This window comes from Limanda limanda, chromosome 17 (assembly GCF_963576545.1).
Source record: "Limanda limanda chromosome 17, fLimLim1.1, whole genome shotgun sequence".
NCBI lineage: Eukaryota > Metazoa > Chordata > Actinopteri > Pleuronectiformes > Pleuronectidae > Limanda > Limanda limanda.
This window is the reverse complement of record NC_083652.1, coordinates 18,590,201-18,612,854: the sequence shown is the minus strand read 5'-3', so window position 1 is coordinate 18,612,854 and position 22,654 is coordinate 18,590,201. Positions and strand designations below refer to the sequence as shown.

Sequence of the window (22,654 nt, the reverse complement as noted above, 5' to 3'; positions counted from 1 at the left end):
ACGGACGTGAGCCACTTCAGGCAATGATGGGTCGCTTCTGGCCTTTGTGTGTTCCAAACCAAATGGATGTGGTAAATAGTGAATATGGCTCTAATAGCAGATCTGGCAAACAGAAGCGAACCGCCCAAGTGCCATCTTTATGTGGGCCAGAAGTGAGATGTGGGCCGAATCTGGGCAAAACAATGCTGTAGTTATATCTGAAATACCGGTACATGAGTTACAGCTGAAACGTTCAGTCGATTAATTGATTGGTTGATCAAAATTGAAGCCTTGCAAGATAACCTTGTAGCTCTGAGAAATTGTGCTGGGCTTTCTTTTAGTATTTTTGGCAGACACATAATCAATCGTTAATTTAGAGAGAAATATACAAACTAATGAGTAAAGGAATCAAATCGGTTGAGGAAAAGATCAGTATTAGATACATTTCTATTGGACTAGATGGCAGCTCTGCTTTTCTGTAGATAATCCCCTTCCTCCCTACATGTTTGATCAATTACTTAATATAACGTCCAACGATATTTGGGTCAAACAGAACGACCTAAAGGACTCCAGATTTTTTCGCCATGAATCCCTGTGTCAGTCCTCTGGTGCTGACCTTTCTTTATTTCATCATTTCTGAAGAAATCCACACACAGGGCCGATTGGAGAGCTTCCAAATCCCTGCCGACTTTTTCCCTGGGCAGCAAAAGTTGTCTCCTCCCTGTCAGCACCAACTGATCCAAAATGACTCTGTAGTATAAATTGATTAGAGTAATGCAGGGGCGCTCGGGAGCTGGTTAAGCACTGGCGGTGCTTTTTGCTTCATTACATTTGACAAACAGTGCAGCAGGTTGGTGCTAAAAATTAATATGTGTACTTATGAACAGTGTGCAGGGCATAGGGAGTCAGTGGGGGGTCAAATCACGTATCCAGCATGTGACTGCATGTGTCACTGCATTCTATGTGTGTGTGACAGTTAACACACTTGAATCAGAAGGTGCATGTGGAATTTGACGAAATGCCGATTGTCCATTCATAAGATTTACTTCCTGTCTGGTGTTTTAATGTGCTGCCAGAAAATCCTCTTTAATGTGTAGGATCGGAGTTAATCTACTCTCAGTCTGGATCGTACTGTTTAGCTGTTGATTAGAGAATCCGGCTGCGCAGCATGTCTGCCATGATACATGTCAAACAGTGACTCTTGAGAAGGGAATGTTTTGGATTCATATCCCCCATGACTGTTTTATTGTTAAGCTTTTGAAGGAATAATGGGCAGTGGTTAGGGTCTGTTGCAGAAAGCACTTACTCATGACACAGAGAAGCTCCAGCCTGGCTAATTTTAACTGAGCTCTTCCTCTGAATTGTAACATATTTCTATCTGAATGAAGACAACTGTACAACTGCCAAGGGAGGGTCCATCACAGACTGTATTTAAAGATGGACGACATGTCTCCAAATCCTTCCACTTTCCATAAATGAAGCCAAAATATCCAACTTGCGCATTATAAGCCAGATGCAGTCGAGATCAGTGGATGGAGCCAAGCTTTCTGTCATGATGTTTCTTCGACATACATCCATTCATGTCCAAGTACTTATAATAATGATATTATTTTTAATTTGGGAATCGCTGTGAATCTCTGTGCTAAGGACTTCCTGGATTACAGAAACAAAGCGTTGTCACCCCTAAACTTACCTCAGACTTTTAATGTATGTGAATTGACAGCTCACACGGCATGAACCACATACAAGCCTGTAGAGGAATAGTGAAAAGTGCTGGAATGCGGAGGAGATTATAAAGGAAAGGTCTCAAGGTGAGAGGAGACAGAAACTTAGAAAAGGGACAGAGAAGATGGGAATAGGAAGAGGGTCCAAACAGCAGGTGAAGAAGTAGCAGAGAGGTTGAATGTTGTGCTGCCATTAAGAGAAATGTTGATGATTTTTTCCTGTTTCTCGTGTTCCCAGCATCCAACGTGAGCGGCTCCTCGAGGAGGATCTTGCAAATCCACACGCAGTCACAGACATCCAGTGATAGCACCGTGCTCCATGTTTTGGAAATCTTCCACGCCTTTTGGTTCACCAGATTCTCACCATAGTTTGTGATTGATGGCCAGCATGGAGGAGAGCAAGCTCATCTTCAGCCTGGACCTCCACAATGAGGGTCCCACTGTGGCCTTCTCCAAAGACAAACCCTCAGCCGGAGAGAGCCGGTCTGACCTCAGTCCAGGGATCCATGGCCATCGCTCCCAGGCCTCCTCCCTTACTCACTCTCCTTCCTTCCCAGGCTCTTTAGCTGACTTATCTGCATCATCAGCTGGCATGGTCCTCACCACCAACTTGGTGAAATCCTCCTCCACGGACCTGGAACCGAGGGAGAGCAGCTCAGTAAGAGGTAAACCTCTCCTCAGCCTGGTCAAGTCCCTGAGCACAGAGATCTCACGTCGGGTCGAGCCTGAGGTCAACCTCTCCAAGTCTGACTCCAAGCTGCATTTGCATCCCTGGAAGCAGCTTACCCAGCCAAAGACCCCCGGGGTAGGGTCTGACGCAGGAGTGCTGAGTCAGTACGATGACTGGGCGTCCCCTCGCTCCACGGGCAGCATGTCGCCCACCGAGCCCCGGGGCAGCTCGCTGATCGCTGAGTTTGAGGACACGCGGAGGAAGTTCTCCGAGGCCATGCAGGATCCTCTGAACATGCTGAGTAAGATGATGGGGGATGAGAGCTCTGGCAGCCCCAAGCAGGGGAAGGCTTCGAGTGCTGGAGACTCACCAGCCTCCCAGGGAAGCTGTGGGCGAGAGGGGAGCACTGATGACACAGACTTTAAGTGCCGGAGGAGGACTGATGGTGAGCATAAAGGCTCGTGTGACACTCCTCTGAGAAGACTCCAGAAGGGTTCATTAACAAAATCCTCGGCCTCCCCAGAACAGCACAGCCACAGCAGAGACAGCCGTTTAGAAATTCAAACTTACGGAGATATGATTCAAGTGGTGGAGCTCCAGAGTGAATCCAGAGGGACACATCGCAAAGCGTTCATCAAGTCTCAAGTCTCATCGCTGCCGATTCACTGGCTCCTCCCCGTGGGACTTCTAGCTTATGGGTTCTTCGTGCTGCCCCTCCCCTCCTATCTGACCGGCCTGTCGTTGGGGGTCGCATGTGGCTTCATGCTGGGCCTGGTGGTGGTGTTCATTTTTGCCCCACGACGCTCAAGCGCTAGAGATAGAAAAAGCCCTCGGTTCAACCCCAACATGGATCCACTGGATGGAAGACTCACAGATACGGAAATCCTCGAGGTAATACATTTGTAAAATATAGTAACATCTAAACAAACGTGATTTAAACAAAGCTTTCCCAACCCAGTGGTGGTTGCAGCTATCAATTTTGATGGGTTTCACTTCTTGTTCATTCGCTTAAATACTATATTTTATTGGAAATATTTCAATCTGCAATATGTTTTTGATTTATTGCCAATGTGTTCTTATTGATCATCTTATTTCATGTCTTTGTACGGTATGAATATGATATTTTATTATTATATTATTAAACTATACTACTTTCACAGTCTATAGCAAATGCAAATGTTAGCATATTAACACACAATATAAGATGGTTGCATTGTCATAATGAGCAGGTTAGCATTTTACCACAACCTGACAGATCCAACAACATGGCTGCAGAGTCTTTGTCTTTAGAAACCTCTGCAGCTGCTCCCACAGAGAGAACCTGATGTTTGCATGTGACTGATTTGCTTTTAGGGAAATTAACTTCAAATCCCAGTGTCTGTTTCACAGGGTGAAAAATCTAAACCACAAATAACAGCCGCCATGTGAAGCACTGGATGGTACTAAACAGAAAGATGGTGCTCAGCATCTAAAGAGAGTGTTGACACAAAGCGCTTCCTGACGGTGCTGCTATCTGCTGCAATAAATTCAGAGAGCAGGTTCAAATGAGGTGAAGTTTGTGAGAACAGAGGAGTTACTACCATGAGGCTGAGGTCGGCCGATTCAAAAACACACGTCCACGGTGTTAAATAAGTCGGATGTATTCTGCTGTGGCTCATGTTTCTCTCCTGCTGAGCTGTATTGTCACAGTTTGCATCTGTCACAGTGACGTTCATCTGCCAGAGTGGAGTCTTTGTCAAGTTGACATATTTTTCTGGGTGATATTAAGTTCGCAGGCGAGATTGTCCAAATTCTGAAAGGATAATGTGAACTGATTTGTTACTCGCTGTGCTGCCGCTTTCATCATTTCCTCCCAGGGCTGGATGAATGAGACGTACAGCTATGACCCAGAGACCTTCCACCCCTCCGTCACACACTCTGTCCACGTCACACTGGAGGGGAGCCGGCTGCAGCTGAGGCATCCGCGGGCCAACATACCTCGATGGGCGACGTTCAAGGAGACGCCGTGTGAGGCCGTGTTTTTGCGTTCGCGCTCATATCAGCTGGCTAACAGTAAGGTCAGTGCTATGCAAGAAATTTGGTCTCCCAGCACAGCAGTCATGCCCCTCGGATAGAAGTAAGAGAGAGAGAGATAGAGAGAGAGAGAGAGAGAGAGAGAGAGAGAGAGAGAGAGAGAGAGATTTTTTTGGGGGGGATTTATTTGACAGTGAAAATATATTTCACAAAGAAAAACACACGTTTGTTTAAGTATAAACACAAAATACTAAATACTAACACATGAAGGAAGGAAACCATAGGAAATAGAGTTCTTTAATATACATCGTCTTGAATAATAATTATTAGTTACATGGCAGAACTGATAAGATGCACATACCAGGTATTTTCAAGCAAGGTCCATTTTATTTGTGCGTCTCTACTCAGGCCTTTAATCCACCCACTGTAATAAGTATGACGTCTATATCTCATCAGTGTAGATCAGCAATACATAAATACATGTAGAACAACTACAAGTTGACATGAGGCAGAGAGAGAGAGAGAGAGAGAGAGAGAGAGAGAGAGAGAGAGAGAGAGAGAGAGAGAGAGAGAGGGGGGGGGGGGGAGAGGGAGAGGGAGAGGGAGAGGGAGAGAGGGGCCTGATCTCTTCACTCTCATCTCTCCTCACCCAACTTGTCATCCAACACGGAGGTGAAAGACCAGAGCGATTACAACTGAAGTGATGATGCTCTGAATAAACTTACCCCTGTCACCCTGCAGGTCACATATTGAGGCAGGCCACAGTAGCATCCAGGGGTAACATAATAAATCCAACACACAATCAATCTTATTAGTCGGGGAGGTGCTTTGGGAATTGTAAACTGTCAACACAACTTCTGCCTGCGAGCATCTCTTCAAGTATAGATTTCTGTTCATTTTTTATCCCAGGTGTCTTTGTTGCCTCCTGGCCTGGCTCGCAAGAGGGTGTGGAACAAAAAGTATCCCATCTGCATCACCCTGGCTGAGGGGGAGGTGGGGGAGGAGAGTGTGGTCGAAGGGCAGGAGGAGGAGGAGAGGGCGGAGAGACCCACCGCACTGGACCCCCAGCTTCCTGTCACCCTCTACCTGTTTGGCCGCACTGGCAGAGAGAAGGAGGAGTGGTTCCAGCATTTCTCGTCGGCCTCCAGGGCCACGGCCAAGAACAATGTGGACGGTGAGGAGAACACAGGTGAGACAGTGTTATGGTGATATTATAGAGATCAGCTCCTTCGGCTCCTCCACTCACTTCACATCCATATTCAACCTGTCCCCTAGAAACACCATCCGGTGGAGATACAGCTAAAGACAGCGTGGAGGAGCTGCAGGATTTGCCAGGAGCCGTGAAACCAAGAACGCTGTTGGACTACGGCACCTTCATGACACAGCTGATTGGCTCAGAGAGTGGCAATCCCACCCCGAGCCCCTGCCGCAGTGAGACGGGAAGCCCCACCACCCTCAAGAAGGTCAATGAACAACACTTTTACTTCACTTTGAGTTTCCATAGGGTCGTAGCTGTGGCATTTGTAAAGTGATGTAAACCTTTAGCTCTCCTCCTTGGTTTATCAGATTCCAGTTCGAGATCAATTATGAGCAGACGTCCTTTCTTCTGCTCTTTTTATCCCCTGGATGTGGCGTAAATACTCCACATGACTCCCTCTGATAAAAAAAAAAGGTCGCTATCAGCAACTGTTCTGCTGCTCTGCGCTTTGTATCAGCCTTTTCCTGAATGCTGGCTCAGCCAAATATCAATGTGCAGAAATATCAGCTATCACCTGGCTGGAAGGTGCTTATTGAACGTGAGTGTGGTGCATCTGCAGCATACTGGAGGTTTTGGAATTGGCACCCTTTGCAGAATCACTCCATCTTGATCTTTAGAGGAGGTAGATGCAGAATCAGCTTCAAAGTCTACGAATATTAGGTTTGGTTGTAGGTGGATCATAGAAATTGAAAAGAATATATCTTGCCTTTTGGTTTTATCAGGTCAAACAAGCTGTAAGAATGCCTGTGCAAATGTATTAACCTCCCAATGTCTAATTTCTCTGCAGATTCACAATGAAGAGCAGGACTCTGAAGGTCAAGCTGGAGCTGAGTGCAGTGCAGGTGCAGGTGCAGGGGGAGGAGGATGCTCCACAGAGAGCCAGCCCACCTGGGTGAATTCCATAGTGGGAAGGATTTTCTGGGACTTTCTCCACGAGAAGTACTGGACCGATCAGGTGGTGCACAAGATCCAGAAGAAACTCAGCAAGATCAAGGTGAGGGGGGATGAGTTCACTCTTTTGTCTCAAGGTTAGTCGCCAAATCCTCGTTTGACAAAGTCCTTGATTCATCTCCATATTCAAAAAACCATAATCAGTGTCATGATGACTAATGACGTGGCAACAGTGAGTCGACTGGAGGCCAGAGCTCTGAAAATTGTATCGCTCCAACATCAGTGCTGGATTGCACACAAGGTCAATACACGTTTTATTAGCTGAATCAGTGCTGTGTGTGTGTGTGTGTGTGTGTGTGTGTGTGTGTGTGTGTGTGTGTGTGTGTGTGTGTGTGTGTGTGTGTGTGTGTGTGTGTGTGTGTGTGTGTGTGTGAGTGCGTGTGTGTATGTGTGAGTGTGTTTGTTAGTGTGTTAGAGAGTCTGCTGATAATGCACTCCCTCCGGAATGGAGGCGCACTGATGGCACCAGAGCATCCCATTACTCACTTCCTGCTCTCCTCTCTGACATACATCATCCTTTCTTCTCCCTCTCTCTCTGTGTTGTCCTTATAAATAAATAAATGACAATGAAATAGACTATTTGTCTCGTTATAGTTGCCGTACTTCATGAATGAGCTGACTCTGGCAGATCTGGACATGGGCACCTGCTTACCTCAAGTCCTCAACACCTCCAAACCTAAACTGGACCACAGAGGTATACTGTGTGTATGTGTATTTTGATTTTGTGTATATTTACCTACACTCACCTTTGCTCTTTGCTGATTTGCTTTCTTCTTATGCCTTTGTGGTGGCTACAGCAAGTGGCCAGAGTCATTTTGTTTTCAAGGAATTACCTGTTTCTGGCCTCATGAACATGATATATCTGAAATCTGTCCTTTGGAAATGTCAAAAAATGTTCAAATTGTGACCAGTTGTCACTTGGACTCAAACATGTATTGGTTATATGTCAGTGGTCAAAGGTCAGATTTTTGTAGACTGAAACTGTAGTAATTCTGGTTACTTATAGAAGGTTTACCTGACAGTCTCTCTCCGGATCTTTTTGTCAGTCACATCCCTGACGTCAGCTCAGGCCTTGATCTCATTTATTTCATTACAGAGTTTGTGGTCCCTGCCCTAAAAGCTTTCTATTGTCTGCTGCTGAAGCGATTAGAAATCCTCTTAGCCCACGACTAAGCTCAACCGACAATAATAACAGGCCAGGGCTGTACTCTGTTTGTCCAATGTTCACTCTGCAACAACGCAGATAAAGATGTTGTCTCTGAACCAAACTCTGAGGGTTAGAACAAAGCTCCTTAAGCAATCCAAAGCATTACCTGCTACCTGTTACATGTTCCCTTCTCTGTGATGAACTCCCTCCCTGTGCCTCCCAGGCCTGTGGCTGGAAATGGAGTTGATGTACACCGGCTGCCTTCAGATGACCCTGGTGACGAAGATGAACCTGTGTAAGCTGGGCAGAGAGGGAGAGGATGAGGCTCATGCCGTTCCAGAGATGCATCAAGTAGGGTGAGGCCCGTCTCACGTTCCTGTTCCTCAACTTAGAAACCGTGTGTAGAGGCAAAGACCAACATGAACAAGCTTTGTTTGCATTAAGAGATAACGCTGGTGTGTTTTACAGCGCCAAGCCCAGGATGTGCGTTCTGGCTGATAGCGATGAAGAGTCATCCAGCGCAGGCTCGTCTGATGAAGAGGAAGTCCCTCCATTTGAGCCCCAGGGGTCTCTGGGAGATAAGACTGCAACAGTGGTTGCAGCCGATGGGTAAATTGAAAAGTTCAATGGTGTTTTCTTCCACAGATAACAAATAGGTCACAAAACTGTGAATCAGACAAAAGGACAAGCCGGATTTATTCACAAAACTAAACATGTACACAATGTATTCATTTTAAACAGGAAAGAAGTGTTCAGCTGCTTTTATTAATAATTTATACATGTTTGTCAAATAAAAAATATCAAGTTGCTCTCACTGTCGGAGAACTTTGTGTTTTCTGTGTTTGGAACAAGTTTAACAGCCATTTTTCATATTCACAAAAAACGAGAAATGTGTGAAAATAAACTTGCATTTACTTTTGGATTTGCAGGATAATAATACATTCGTACTATCAACTGTATTTTACCAGGCACACTGGTGGCAGCACAGGCAGGAAATTCCTGAGATTTGTGGACAAGATTGCAAAGTCCAAATACTTCCAGAAGGCCACGGAGAACGAGTACATCAGAAAGAAGATAGCTGAGATGTCCAACATGCCTCTGCTGCTCAGTGTGGAGGTCCTGGAGCTCTCTGGCACTCTGGCCATCAACATCCCGCCTCCTCCTACTGACAGGATATGGTACTGCCACTTCACACACACCGAGTACACACTGCACATTTGTTATGCATTTTATTTACAGGTTTTGTCCAAAATGTTCTGTCTCAGGTACAGTTTCCAGGAACCTCCCAGGTTGGACCTGCATGTGCGTCCCATGCTCGGGGAGAGGGAGGTCACCTTGACCCATGTCACCGAGTGGATCGAGAAAAAACTGCAGTGCGAGTTCCAGGTGAGTCCGTCCATGAATCTGTTTGTCTCTGCACACAGAGTTCTGATCATATAATCCTTTTAATCCACATTTTACTGTACATGCTCTTTCTGACTATAAAAAATGAGCATGTATGACGAATTCCTGACATCTAATCGTTGCTGCTCAACAGAAAGTGTTTGTCATGCCCAACATGGACGATCTGTATCTGCCCCTGATGACATCTGGCCTAGAAAGCTCCCCTGCATCCGGCCACTCTTCAGTCCAATCCACATCCCAACAGTCCTCCATGGAGTCCCAGGAGTACATGTCCGACTAGTGCCCCCTCCTGAGGCTGCAGATGCATTCATAATGCAAAGGAACTACTGTGCAGCTATTGTCATGACTTTCTATTGGACGCTGAGAATGCAGCTGGGTTCCGACTTACCCTTTACCCTGAGCATGTTTGTAGACAGATGCCTCCTGAGAGAACAAGGTACATGATACAGGTTTTGACCTCATGACTGTGACAATGGTGCTACACTGCCCCCCACTGTGAAGACTATGGAACTGAACCACACACGCTTATCACCAGGGAGAGCACAGCGTCTGCTGGATTTCCAAAAGGAAATTTTTCTAATGTAAGGTTAAAAAATCTGATGCACAAACAGGAAGTCTTGTTGGTGGCTACTGTTTAAAAAGAATGTATGTTGAGCTATCCATCCATTAATTTTCTGATCCACTGATCCGGTTCATGTTTCTGAGACTAAACTAACTTTAACTTTAACATGTTAAGAAAATGGTTGATGGTTGGTCAACCAAGCTGCCATCGTGCATGTTATTTGCGTACAGTGTTACTGTCATATGCTCATTGGTTTATCAGTGAACAATAAACATGTTCAAAACTTTAAATCTATGGTCATTGAATATAGATATGTATGATGCACTTAAAACACACAACTGATGCATTGAACTACTTTACATGGAACAATTGCTTGGTATTTGAAAGTCAGTTTTATTATTGTTTGACAATATTAAGCTGTTTTTCCCTCAAACATCCTCAGACAGATGCTCCTGCAGTGTCTTGAGGGCGTCTTTCTTCATTGGCCCCTGCAGGTGAACCAGAGGTCAGAGGTCAAAATAGTGCAGAATAACTCAACAGGGATTATGTCAAAGCATTTGTGCAAATAGAGGCTCTACTCATGCAAGTCCAGACTTCCTGGTATTCACATTCAAGTGTATGGACCAAACTTCTCACACTCACCATGAATGACCTCTTCTCCATGGCAGTCTGGAAACGGCCATGACCGAATTTGGAAGCAGTGTCGATGAACTTAAGCTCAATGGTCTCATGGGACTTGCGAGACGTGTGCACGAGTAAAGACTTTGGAAAAGACGGAACACACAGAAACGTGCATATGTTATAAACACATCGATGATGTTCTCCAACACTGACCGAAGAGCCGTGCTCGTTTTCTCCGAAAGGAAACCAGCTTACAGGGTGAGAAATTAACAGATGTCTAGAATTTGACCTGCATAAATCACAGTGTACCTTTCTGAGAGTGAGCACACGTTTCTTCGTCCCGACAACGTTGCCTTTCAACATGAGGAAGTCATTATTGACTTCACCATAGTGAACGAAACCTCCCTAAAGGGACAAAAAAAAGAGAAGAGAAAAGAAAGAACGAAGGATAGATGAAGACTATTCAGGGAGAAATGTTCTTCACAACCCTTTATAAACTGTCATTGTAAATTGATAAAGCAACTACAAGTATATTTGACTGATATACAGTAATACTTCCTTAAATGTTATATAGACTACAAAAAACACCTAAAATGCAAATAAATGAAATGTGGTTTGAATTGATACATTACCAATATTGGGCTTCATAGAAAGCAGTACTTTAAATCCAACATGCTTTGACAATCCATTCATTTCATAAAAATTTTGCCACAAGGATTGAGGAGTACCATTGGGTTTATGCTCTTCTGGCTGGCGTCAAAGTTGGTGGAGGCACTATTCTGGATCACCTTCCCGTCCTGAACATGGACTGCCTGACCCATACGGTAGATCTGAGAACACAAGTGAGGACAACACCTCAAGCATGGACACATACCTATATATACTCAAATATATGCTTATGATAATTCACTAGTAAAAGCTTATTTCCCGTGGGTGAAACTGAAGTCTTAACCGACAGCTTACCTTCTTGTTGACCTCAGTGCGGTGGTTATATCCCTTCTGACCGGCACGAGCAATAGTGTAGGCCACGCGGGCGGGATGCCAGGCTCCAATACAGGCCACCTTCCTCAGGCCCTTGTGAGTCTTCCTCGGGAGCTTCTTAACGTGCCAGCGGCTCGTCACACCTGTCAACCCAAAGAGCAATATAACTATTGAATCCTATCGGGGAACATTTGGTTGACCGAGTTCTTGGACAAGCGGGACCAGGAGCACGGTTCGTACCTTTGAAGCCGTGACCCTTGGTGACGCCGATGACGTCAATCATCTCATCCTGGTGGAAGACAGCAGAGATGGGCACAGCCTGCTCCAGGTGCTCCTTCGCCCAGTCCACCTTGTCTGAGATGCTACCCCCATTTAGCTGCACCTCAATGACGTGGGCTTTTTTCTGCTTTAGTGGCAGCAGTCGCATCTGGAAATGGACAAGTAATACCTGTGAGGGCTGAAGAAAGCCTGGGAAATATACACTTTTCTATGAGATTCAAAAGCCAGAGAATATCTTGTATGGAACTTATTGTGTTTATAAGTCTTGTATTTTTTAATTAGATGTATTGTTCAGCATGAGTTAAACGTTTAATAACTTCAATAACATCAGGTATTTACCACAGCTGTCATATTTATAGGAATATTTGATTTATTCTCCACTGCACAGAGAAGGACTGGTCTTAGCGACACTGTTGGGAGTTAAGATCTTGTCTGGCCTACATTTTCCTTGCTGCCAACATAAAGGTCTTTCCTTGGCACACCCTGACTGAAGAGACAGGTTGTGCTCTTAAATTTATTTTTAAACTGCTATTTGAAACGACACCCTCCAGAGCCCTTTGGCAGCCAATGGGTTGTGGGTGTGGCAGCTTTTTTTTTCTGTTGCATGCGGCTCGGGTCTCCGCCTCTGCCCTTTTGCAGGGAACCTTTCAAGAGGAGTAGGTGGGGGAAGAGAACACAGTCGTTGGGTTCTTAAAGCTATATTTTGCTTTCTATGAATTGGTATTCGACCGGCCCACCTGGGAGTGAATGATAACCCTGATGACGGAACAGTATTTCTTCAGCGCGTTAAAATCCTTATCCAGCTGTTTCTTCCCTGTCTCGTCCTGCCACTTCTTGCTGTACTTGGTGAAGGCCTTCTTCTTGCACTTGTACCTGAAACACGGCACAAAACAACACTGACCTTTGGAAACACCATTCCACATTTAAAAAACCAGGTAGTACTTTAGCTGAAGAAAATCCTCTTAATAACCTAGACTTAAAATTCCAGTTTCTCCAACTAATAAACATGATTTGTAGCGTCTTGTAAACAGAAACATAATGTGTTGAACTGATGAGTTGAGCAACTGTCGGGGGGAGAGTTCACGGAGCTCATCAAATTACGTTTCTGAAGAGTCATCCCATCAGCCAAAGCAGCAACAACCCCAGCTGTGCTTTGTGTCAAATGAAGAAGAGACTCTTCAAACTGAAACCAATCAGTCTGACACATGTGTCTGTGTTGCTGTTAATTCAACTTCATACTTGAACTTGTTATCTTGAGTTCAGTTAACTAACCCTGTTAATGGGTTTTACATTTTCTCGTGAGACGACTTTGAATAAATGGAACTAATAATAATGTCTGTCTAGCTGTACGTGCATAGCAGCTTGACTGAACCTGTAATATGCTGGGGAACACACCAATTTCTGTAGAATCTGCGCTTGCACTCGTCACTGATGTGCTCGGCAAAGATGGTTTTAAAGGAACGTAAACCACGGATGGTATCGATGTATCCCACGATCCCCACGACAATGACAGGAGGAGTTTCGATGATGGTAACCGCCTCCACCGCCTCTCGCTTAGCCTGTTCTATGAGAGGAACGTGCAACACAGGAGGACATGTCAGTCGTCAGTGAAACTCAGTCAAACACAGGATTTTTAACACGAGACATTGTATGTGTGCACAAAATATACAGCAGGGAAAGGAAAAAACTTGCAACAGAACTAGGGTTGCAAAGCCCTAGTAGGGTTGCAAAGCCTTGCAAAGCCCTGCTGTGGTGTGCAGGACTAGTCAGGTAAGTTTCCATGATATTACTGGGGAAAATATATTAGTATGCTGATTGAGGATTGTTCATCTGTTCGTCTAGCGGCTAGATTCTAGCCTATTTCTATTGATTTATCCATCAATTGTAAAATATTTTTACAGACGATTCCAATTGTTTGGCTAACTATTTATATCTTTGGCATTGCGTTAGTGTTTTTACAAACTTTTTTCTCATCTTATTCTACAGAACAATGCCACGTGCACTCTCTCATGTGTTGAGACATTTCACCCCGTCCAATGTAGAAGGAAAGGCTGTGTACATTTGCAAATACTGTGCAAAGACCTATGTTAAGAATGACACAACAATGCAGAAGCATATAGTCAAGTGCCCAAAGTTTCCTCAGGGCTCAAATCAGCCTATAACAAAAAAAAATGTTTATATTTATGTCTGTATATAACAAGGGGAACACAGTTAGTATAAATTACCCACAACATTTCCAGTTTATTCCTGTTAATTCCCGTTAATTCCCGTATATTCCTCTATATTTCCGTTAATTCCCGTTAATTCCCATGGAAAGTTTCCAACTTTGAATATTCCCGGAATTTTGCAACCCTAAACAGAACAAGAAATGACATTTGAAGCACAGATTTTTAGGCACCACCACAAAGCAAAAATGAAAATTGTATTATTTTCATTCCATGGCCTCCAGGAGCTTAACGCCATTAAGCAAGGTTATATCTACCAAACATATAGAAAGAATTATTCCAGCTTTACATACTTAGGCCAGTGCGGTGAATATCCCTGAGGATGTGGGTCATGCCAGCCTTGTATCCCAGGAAGCCCGACAGGTGGACGGGTTTGCTTGGTTCATCTTTGGGCCACGTGCGCACCCTCCCTATGTGCGTCTTGCTTCGCTTGTGGGGCAGAAACCCCATGTGCCCATGGCGTGGTGCATGGAATTTGCGATGAGACTAGAGGGAAAATATAAGCCAGAGGGCAACACACATATGTCACAAACACACTGCAGGAGCAGTTTGCATGATGTCCATATGTGTGACCATCCCCTCGCCATCTCTTACACTGAAAATACACGTTTCTCATTCTATACTCAGTAATGTCGTATTAAGTTTGGTCTCAATTCCTAGTTTTTTTCACATATTCAGACTCGTTCAGGGTCCCCAGAGGTTGTTATCATGCAGGACATTCAAACAATATAATACAGTCTTCAGATCTGTTGTCTTTCTCTCCAAGACCTGTGTTTGTACGTGATTTCAAGGTCACATTAAGAGTGACTCAGTGATCCAGCCCAGCTCTATTAATAAAGAAAACTCAGATCACAGGATGTTGACTAAAAATTTAATAAGAAAGTTTCGACCATTACAGGATTTCACGTGGTCTCCTAACAAGCAGCCATTATAAGATAACCTTTCTGCACCTGTTGTCTTCCCCTTGATAATCCAGATGGCCAAACAAACTCATAAATCACACAAACTTGCCCGACGTGTACAAGATATATTTAGATTAAACGGCACAATGATGTAGTGTTTATAAAAGAACCAAGAAGACGACGAGTACTGACCATGTCCGCACACTGTGAAGTCGTGAGAGAGAAAGAGAGAAGGACCAGCACTGACGCGAGAGACGAGCATAAGCTCTAATTTGGTGATAGGCCCAGTTGGGGAGACGTATTTGCTTTCAGACGAGGCAATCTCTGCCAGGTTTTGACAGGGGGGGGTGTGAAGTCTGAGGTCTGAGGTGGGGGTGGGAGGGGGCAGTGGACGGGAACCACGCAACCAAGAAAGGAGAGCTCTCATTTTCAAGGGGCCAGCCTGGTCTGCCTCCAAACTAATGCCTGCTATTCTCTGTCTTTATAGAGCAGCAATACTGAAGGCGCTGTTTGGAAATCTGTTTATTAGGTTGATTATGGCTGTTGATTGTTTATTCATTAGGTGTAGGTAGGTACATACAGCAACATCACATATAATATTAACTTCAATGGCACTTAGAGAGTGAATATGTGGCAAAGTCGCCTGCCACCATGGGTCTCTCAACACAACCAGAGGACAGCCGCTCAACATTAAACTTCTTTACCGTATCTTTGACGTTCTTTTCAATGTATTTGATGTTATCACCTGCATATTAGTGTATCTTTGTGGTTATTTTCTCTATGTACGTAGTTTATTCTGTATCGTTATAGTTCTATTCTCTATTTTGTACTTTTCTTCTGTATCTTGTAGTTATTATTTGTTTCTTTGTAATTCCCTTCTGTATCTTTGCAGTACTTTTCTGTATCTTTGCAGTACTTTTCTGTATCTTTGCAGTACATTTCTGTATCTTTGCAGTACTTTTCTGTATCTTTGTAGTTCTCTGTCAGAGGTTGAAGGTTATTAGCACTACAACGCCCCCTGCTGCCTATAAACAGAACAACAACTCAACCTTTAACTGTTACCCTTCAACCTTCAGGATTTTCAAATCATCGTTACTGGGTTCAGCTAAATTCTTTGTGAATCATCACCTTTCCACACTGTAATTATTTAAAAGCAATGTAAAAAAATAAATAAAGAGTATTAAAAATAAAGTTTTACATTTGCCGGTCGCCATTTCCGGTGCGTCTTCTGCGCATGCGCCCCCCCGGAAGGAGCGCAGCTGAGGTCGAATTGGAGGATTTCTGAAGTCTCGGCTGAAATAAGGCGAACATGCCGGCGGACTTTGAGAAGGGAGCTTACCCGGAGCCTCCCCGGCAAACCCCGGTGGTGGACAAGCAGACAGCGCTGCCCAACCCGGCGGTGATCCTGTCCAAACTCTTCTACTACTCCGTGGACCTGCCTGTCACCACATTTAGAGGTAACCGAAGCTAACGCTGCTAGCTGCTAACAGGACATCAACATGGCTAGCAGGTCACTAGTCACTAAAACACTTGTATTCAGGCATTTAACCACGTTGTTACTACTACTAAATATAACACAAGTCAATGACAAGCCTCTGATTTGTGGAATTAACAGGATAGACTAGAGTTAATCTGCCATGTTGGCCCCTATAAGCTAGTTGTTGTGCTAGATCCCCATGCTACATAGCTGCATAGCTACATAGCCTGGTCCAACCGGGTCTAACCCTGCACTGGACAAGGTTCCTACGGTCATGAAAAACCTGGAATAGTCATGGAATTGTAAAATGTGTATTTCCAGGCCTGGAAATGTCCTGGAAAAAAATAAAATCCCAAAAGCATATTTTCATGTCTTTCATTTACGCTGAGATTTAAATAATTCATATGCTTTTAAAGAAATACGCTCAAAATATAAGCAGGCATACGCTCTCAAACTAACTGAGTTAGTATGAGAGCGTATGCGTAAGGTATACTGTATGCCTTAGAATTCTCATTGCTAGTTTAAATACATTTTGTCACATTCTCATGTATACAACGAGACTTCACAAAATGTTTGGACATGGAAATTTGGTTTAAAGTTGTTGAAAAGTCATGGAAATCCATTGGTCAAAATGTGTATGAACCCTGACTGGACTGTGTGTCCTCTCTCGTCCAGATGCTGTGGACAGCATTCGCTCGAACAACAAGGCCGTGTACTACCACCAGAAGTTCCGCCGTGTCCCCGACCTGGCGGAGTGTGAGCATGGAGATTATCTCTGCTACTACGAGGCAGAGATGCAGTGGAGGAGAGACTAGTAAGTACCACGTCCTACACACACACACACACGCGTTGTTCATCTTAAACAAACACACACACACACGCGAGTTGTTCATCCTAAACACACACACACCAGCCTTTGTGACTCCAAGTATTCCAGATAGCAGGGTTTCTGCATGTTTCAACAAGTCAAATTTTATACTTTTTTTTTAGACCACCCATTATTGAAATTTAAGATTTTCAATGTCCCAGAATTACTTGCACTTCCCCATGATTGCTGATAAAGTGAAGTAGCAAAGTGGAGAATAACCCTGGACATGCCACGTTATCTGTCAAACTACAGGCAGAGACAGACGGTGTCCAAAGTCAAGTTTATTTCTGTACGATATAGAATGCAATGTAATACCTGTGTCATGGTGACAGTCATTACGTATAATGTTAAAAAACGGATTGGAGACCGGCTAACTTTATCCACGATAGCAGGAGGCTCTTTTGGCTGAATAGGAGAAAACCCAACCAGCTTTTCAATCATTCTGTCGGCCATGTAGTTTATCTTTTGCAATGAGACAAAACAGGGTGAAAGGTTTTTTTTATAATTAGTTATTCAGGAATAAAACAGAAAATAACGTTATTTGCCTCTCCCCCCTCAGTAAAGTGGACCAGGAGATTGTGAAGGTGGTCCAGGAGCGCATGAGGGCCTGCCAGCAGAGAGAAGGACCCAGCTACCACCAGAACTGTGCTCCAGAGATCCAGCAGTTCAACCAGACAACCAATAACTTCCAGTCACGCTGTAAGTACTGAAGTTTGGTGCTTGAACATGTGTAGTGCAACAGTAAGAAAACATGAAAGCACTGTTTGTCATTGTGTAGCTCCAGTTCATGAATCGCTTTGTTTGCATAACTGGTTTTGATCTGTGACCTGCCTCTTTGCAGACGGAGATCTTGGAGCGTACGCGAGTGGGAGGAAATGTCTAATGAAGCAAAAAGAACGAATGATGGAACCTCAGGCCCAGAGCGCTTAAGTTCTCCTCTTCCTGTGTAATAATTGTAAAATAAATGTACGTTTAACCAATCATGAGTCAGTGTTCTCTGTCCTCAGTGATAAAGGTTCAGTTGCAACTATACTTTGATTTTAGTTTGAGACAGCAGCTTATTGACTTCAGTTGTGAATAGGGATGGGACTTTACAGGAGTTTTCATGTTTGAATATTAATAACGTTACTGAACAATTATTCGTTTATTCATGACCCCTGCTATTTTGTAGTCAAGTTTAACTTTTCACAGCGCATTATGCCATCGAACAGATTTTAACAGGTAGAGATTGCAACGCATCACTGCCTGCCTACAGCATAGACCTTTGAAAAATTAATAAACAATAACATTGGAAAATAATTTTAAAAAGAAATAAACACGGTCTAATGACTTACATCCATCCTTTTAAATGTCAGGCTTCCCGAAGCTGGCGGCAGCTAAATTATTTGACAATTGAGTTTTAACTTAGCCTACGCTACTTAACGTAAAACTGTGAGCGAAGTTGACTGGTCATCAGACTGGACACTACATAAGAATAATAAAACATGGCTAATGCCAAATAAGATCATTGTTTTAAACTGACAGTCATAGCAACTTACTAGCGAGATATAGGCTACAGCTACCTTACAGGCTAGCCTACTGCATTGCGATATCTGGACTTCATGCCCACCTTGGTGCAGTGCACTTAAATGTGTTGAAGTATTATTTGGTTAGTCTCTGTTCGCTGATACTAAATTCGAATATAAACTGAAGTTCTATTTATATTTCTATTTTGTTGCCTGAATTGAAGTGTTAAAGAGGCTCACTGTGAAAATGTTCCATTGTCTGTGAATAAGTATACATTACAATAAATGTGTTTATTTCAGTTAAGGAACCCTGATCCGAGTTTATGGGAAGGGATGGGGCGGTTAGAGTGAATACATATTTTGTTTAGATGTACACATCACTGACTTGAACTAATAGTCCGTTAAGATATGTGACAGGGATTTACCATCCGTTACACTAATCTGCTGTAGGAAGTCGCGCAAGATAAAAGAAGATGTTGTTCTCATAATGCGCAGGACTAGAACTATTTTTATTAGGCTTGGATTTTTATTCGAATAAATTCTTAATGACAAATATTCATTACCAACCCTAGTTGTGAACCTTGACTGGTACATTCAAGTTTGGAGGTTATACTATGAGGCCACTTGAGATCTCGTGATCGTTTTCCATGTTGTGAGTTATCCAAAGCACCGTCTCCATGTTGGGTGCTTCCTTCAATTTCTAAACCACAACAGTTTCCATGCGCCAAGTTCATGCAAAATGAGACAGTGTACATTACATTGTTTCAGAATGGTTTATTCAACGATTCATTGTACAAAACGTTTAGGAGGTAGGCGGTGGGACCGGTGTTCCCCTCTGCACAGACACCCTGGTGTGAGTCTTGGCCAGATGGTCAGTGAACTCCTGGAATAAGAACAAGGAAGCAGATCGTCAATAACCTTGCATATCAACGATAGTAAACCAAACAACTTAGTCAAAGCTATGTACTGTACCTGGTATGGAGACTTGGTGAAGACTGTCTCCTTCCAGAGATCAGGGGTCAGGTAGCTGTAAGTCTTTGAAATGGCATCAAAGGTGGCCTTGGCTAGAAAGTTAACAAAAAGAAACAGTAGGTTTAGGATGATGCTCCAGCACGTGTCTGCAGTGTCACTTGTAAAATAAAGAATGTTGAGCACCGTTATGAGACAGAGGAGACCACTTAAAGGTCTTTCTGCTGTGGATTACAATACTCGTTTATTTCTCTCCCGATTGACGACAACTACACCATGGCAGTAGGTGTGCTGAGCAGAGCGTGGAGAGCACCAGACACAGAAAAGGATGAAGGTGCACAACCGATAAGAATCTTACCGAAGTTGCCGAGGGTTGCGGTGCAGCCCCTAGCAGAGGTGTAGCAATCATCGATACCAGCCATGGTGAGCAGCTTCTTGGGGACAGGGGCCGACACGATGCCGGTACCACGGGGGGCCGGGATGAGACGCACCAGCACAGAGCCGCAGCGACCGGTCACCTTGCAGGGCACGGTGTGGGGCTTACCGATCTTGTTACCCCAGTAGCCTCTCCTCACGGGGACGATGGACAGCTTGGCCAGGATGATGGCTCCACGGATGGCTGTGGCCACCTCTTTGGAGCACTTCACCCCCAGACCCACATGGCCATTGTAGTCACCGATGGCAACAAAGGCCTGTAAAACACAACCAGGGGGTAAGACTGAGATACTGGTGATGTGAAAGTGCTTGATAACAGGAGGCCTATGAAGAGTTTGCGACATTCACCTTGAACCTGGTGCGCTGACCGGCCCGGGTCTGCTTCTGGACAGGCATGATCTTCAGCACCTCGTCCTTCAGCCCAGTAGCCAGGAAGAAGTCGATGATCTCTGACTCCTGCAGGACAAGAAAAAAGAAAACACACAAGAGATGAGGATTCGGCAGAAACAGAAGAGAAAAGGAGAATAATCCATCTTTGTATAGCTTTGCATACTTTGTGTAAGAATTGATGCACCATCATTTTGTGTTGACGTTATATATAAATAAGTACAGGTCTGCAACTAGTACATTTCATCAAGGAATCAGCTGTTATTCTATTAATCACAGTTTATAAAATCTCCAGAAACACTGAAATGATTTGAGCAGGTTTCTGTCAATGGTTACAAAGACACACATCCAACATACAGTGCTGGCATAAAATAATGAGGCCATTAGATTTTCAGTCTTTGATTTTACAAATGTTAAAATTAATAATTATAACTATTCTTTTGACATTTCTCCAAATTTCACATACAGTTAGCAGGTGTTATACGTGTAGAGATGCAAATTTGAGTGTGGTGTGGTTAATTAATTCCATCCAGAGCAGTATTGTTTGTTCTTATTTCTGTATTATCCCACCTATAGTGTATTCATATTTATCCTGCTCATTCTGTATTCATCGTTCATATCATAGAATAACTCTAAAAACTAATATTCCATAAATATTTCTTACTGTACAGATCTTATATACATATTCACTTTAAATATGCACTTTGACTTTTTAGCACTTCTGGTTAGATGCTAAACTGCATTTCGTTGTATAAGTACTTGTACTATGCAATGACATTAAAGTTGGTACTAATGTAATATTGTGCTAGAGTAGCAGTAATTGTGCTAATGACGTGTGATCGTACGAGTACAATTGAGGCAAATTATGCATAAAAAAGGTACAATCTCTTCCACTCCCTTGATATAATTTAAAATCAACAGTCTGTGTACCTTGATGGGCAGAGAGTACAGGTAGATCTCCTCCAGGGACTTGATCTTCATGTCCTTGACCAGGCGTCCCAGCTTGGTGACTGGGATCCACTGCGAGGACACAGAAGGAACCCGGTTAAACTCTCCACCTCTTGAATCGGTGTCACACCATCACAGGTACATCCGGTGTGGAACCTACCTCCTTGTCCTCGGCCTTGCCCCGGGCTCCGCGACCCCTTCCACGGCCTCTGCCGCGTCCACGACCCCGGCCGCCGCGGCCTCGGTCCCCGAAGCCGCCACGGTCTCCGCCGAAGCCGCCACGGTCGCCGCCGCCGCCGCCGAAACCTCCGCGAAAACCTCCTCTACCACCGGCGTCGTCCGCCATTTGCTACCGGACAAATAACAAAAACACATTAAAAAAAATGAACATATTCCTGCTGATAATAATAAACATGGATCTCTGGATGTCTTTGTAGACGTCATCTGCCAGAACACGAGCATGGCCGCCATCCTGGAAGCTACACGTCCCGCCAGCGAGTCAATCTACACGTTTAGCTTCTCTCCGGTAACAACTACACAACGTACTACACACAACGTGTCCTCAGGTGGATTAATACGTAAATACAGTCTGTTTGTCTGAAGGATGTGTGAGATAAAGATGGATAACAGCCTGGGTAAGAATTCGCCATGACTACTTACGTGATCTGTATAACAGGAAGAAGAACCACGACAAGTCCCGCTGGCTTTTATCTAGATGTGTTATCGCGATGCTTCCCCCACCCGGACGAGAATTCGCTCACTGCAGCCCTCTAGCTGCAGTTTGTGGTCACACAGCTTCACTGCTCGGGCCCTGATGATCCAAAGTTTCACCATAAACTCCACAAAAGAGCCGAAATTATTAATTCACAGAATATTAACGGTCAGCAAGTTTAATAAAGGTTATATGCAACTCATCTACCTCTGTCAGAGCCTCCATCACAGAACTGCACTAAATAAACCTGTCTCCTTGCACTGTGTACTCTGTACAACACTCCACTCCATATACACTTACTTCACATCGTATTTGATATGTGTTAATATAAACCATATTGATATTATATCATTTTATACAATAATATTGTCTTTTGCACGCTCTGTCTACATATTCCTACACTCATAGTATATTATATGATCTATTGTATAGTCAAATACTTATATTTATACCTCTACTATATATCATATTATATCATACTCTTTGTATATTCTTTGTATATATGTCTATATACACATATTTATACATGTGTGCATGTTATTATTATTATTATATTTACTATTATTATTATATATACTGTTGATGCCATTATTACTATATACTGCTATTATATTGGTATAATTACTATCATATATAA

The 22,654-nt window shown here is 43.7% G+C and overlaps 4 protein-coding genes across 4 annotated transcripts; 2 read left to right on the top strand and 2 right to left on the bottom strand.

Moving 5' to 3' along the window:
- The first annotated feature begins 2,082 nt into the window (after positions 1 to 2,082).
- On the top strand, positions 2,083 to 9,845 carry LOC133023589 (testis-expressed protein 2-like). Its single transcript, XM_061090655.1, has 11 exons — positions 2,083 to 3,264; positions 4,230 to 4,430; positions 5,296 to 5,575; positions 5,662 to 5,849; positions 6,432 to 6,638; positions 7,190 to 7,289; positions 7,966 to 8,098; positions 8,211 to 8,351; positions 8,711 to 8,920; positions 9,008 to 9,128; positions 9,280 to 9,845. Exons 1-11 carry the CDS (start codon positions 2,083 to 2,085, stop codon positions 9,424 to 9,426), a joined length of 2,910 nt encoding a protein of 969 aa, XP_060946638.1. The 3' UTR covers positions 9,427 to 9,845.
- A 270-nt stretch (positions 9,846 to 10,115) lies between these two features.
- On the bottom strand, positions 10,116 to 14,925 carry LOC133023596 (large ribosomal subunit protein uL3-like). Its single transcript, XM_061090664.1, has 10 exons — positions 14,909 to 14,925; positions 14,108 to 14,300; positions 12,985 to 13,153; positions 12,327 to 12,462; positions 11,551 to 11,737; positions 11,293 to 11,453; positions 11,058 to 11,159; positions 10,639 to 10,734; positions 10,351 to 10,470; positions 10,116 to 10,196 (listed from the first exon to the last, which is right to left on the bottom strand). Exons 1-10 carry the CDS (start codon positions 14,909 to 14,911, stop codon positions 10,137 to 10,139), a joined length of 1,227 nt encoding a protein of 408 aa, XP_060946647.1. The 5' UTR covers positions 14,912 to 14,925; the 3' UTR covers positions 10,116 to 10,136.
- A 1,024-nt stretch (positions 14,926 to 15,949) lies between these two features.
- On the top strand, positions 15,950 to 18,041 carry ndufb10 (NADH:ubiquinone oxidoreductase subunit B10). The gene is made up of 4 exons (XM_061090672.1): positions 15,950 to 16,173; positions 16,869 to 17,007; positions 17,621 to 17,760; positions 17,903 to 18,041. The coding sequence occupies exons 1-4, from the start codon at positions 16,026 to 16,028 to the stop codon at positions 17,989 to 17,991; spliced, it is 516 nt and encodes a 171-aa protein (XP_060946655.1). The 5' UTR covers positions 15,950 to 16,025; the 3' UTR covers positions 17,992 to 18,041.
- A 1,284-nt stretch (positions 18,042 to 19,325) lies between these two features.
- Positions 19,326 to 21,977, bottom strand: rps2 (ribosomal protein S2). The gene is made up of 7 exons (XM_061090669.1): positions 21,966 to 21,977; positions 21,466 to 21,654; positions 21,288 to 21,377; positions 20,319 to 20,426; positions 19,894 to 20,227; positions 19,539 to 19,630; positions 19,326 to 19,449 (listed from the first exon to the last, which is right to left on the bottom strand). Exons 2-7 carry the CDS (start codon positions 21,649 to 21,651, stop codon positions 19,369 to 19,371), a joined length of 891 nt encoding a protein of 296 aa, XP_060946652.1. The 5' UTR covers positions 21,652 to 21,654; positions 21,966 to 21,977; the 3' UTR covers positions 19,326 to 19,368.
- Positions 21,978 to 22,654: the final 677 nt, after the last annotated feature.

Excerpts from the sequence above, each read along its gene's own strand:
- rps2 (XM_061090669.1), bottom strand. The coding sequence starts at position 21,651 with ATGGCGGACGACGCCGGTGGTAGAGGAGGTTTTCGCGGAGGTTTCGGC. Across the intron at positions 20,228-20,318 it reads GTCAGCGCACCAGGTTCAAG|GCCTTTGTTGCCATCGGTGA; the intron begins GTGAATGTCGCA and ends TGTGTTTTACAG. Across the intron at positions 19,631-19,893 it reads CGCAACCCTCGGCAACTTCG|CCAAGGCCACCTTTGATGCC; the intron begins GTAAGATTCTTA and ends TTAACTTTCTAG.
- LOC133023596 (XM_061090664.1), bottom strand. Across the intron at positions 13,154-14,107 it reads TATTCACCGCACTGGCCTAA|AACAGGCTAAGCGAGAGGCG; the intron begins GTATGTAAAGCT and ends TTCCTCTCATAG. Across the intron at positions 11,738-12,326 it reads GGGTTATCATTCACTCCCAG|ATGCGACTGCTGCCACTAAA; the intron begins GTGGGCCGGTCG and ends GTCCATTTCCAG.
- LOC133023589 (XM_061090655.1), top strand. The coding sequence starts at position 2,083 with ATGGCCAGCATGGAGGAGAGCAAGCTCATCTTCAGCCTGGACCTCCAC. Across the intron at positions 3,265-4,229 it reads CAGATACGGAAATCCTCGAG|GGCTGGATGAATGAGACGTA; the intron begins GTAATACATTTG and ends ATTTCCTCCCAG. Across the intron at positions 9,129-9,279 it reads AACTGCAGTGCGAGTTCCAG|AAAGTGTTTGTCATGCCCAA; the intron begins GTGAGTCCGTCC and ends GCTGCTCAACAG.
- ndufb10 (XM_061090672.1), top strand. The coding sequence starts at position 16,026 with ATGCCGGCGGACTTTGAGAAGGGAGCTTACCCGGAGCCTCCCCGGCAA. Across the intron at positions 16,174-16,868 it reads GCCTGTCACCACATTTAGAG|ATGCTGTGGACAGCATTCGC; the intron begins GTAACCGAAGCT and ends TCTCTCGTCCAG. Across the intron at positions 17,008-17,620 it reads ATGCAGTGGAGGAGAGACTA|TAAAGTGGACCAGGAGATTG; the intron begins GTAAGTACCACG and ends CTCCCCCCTCAG.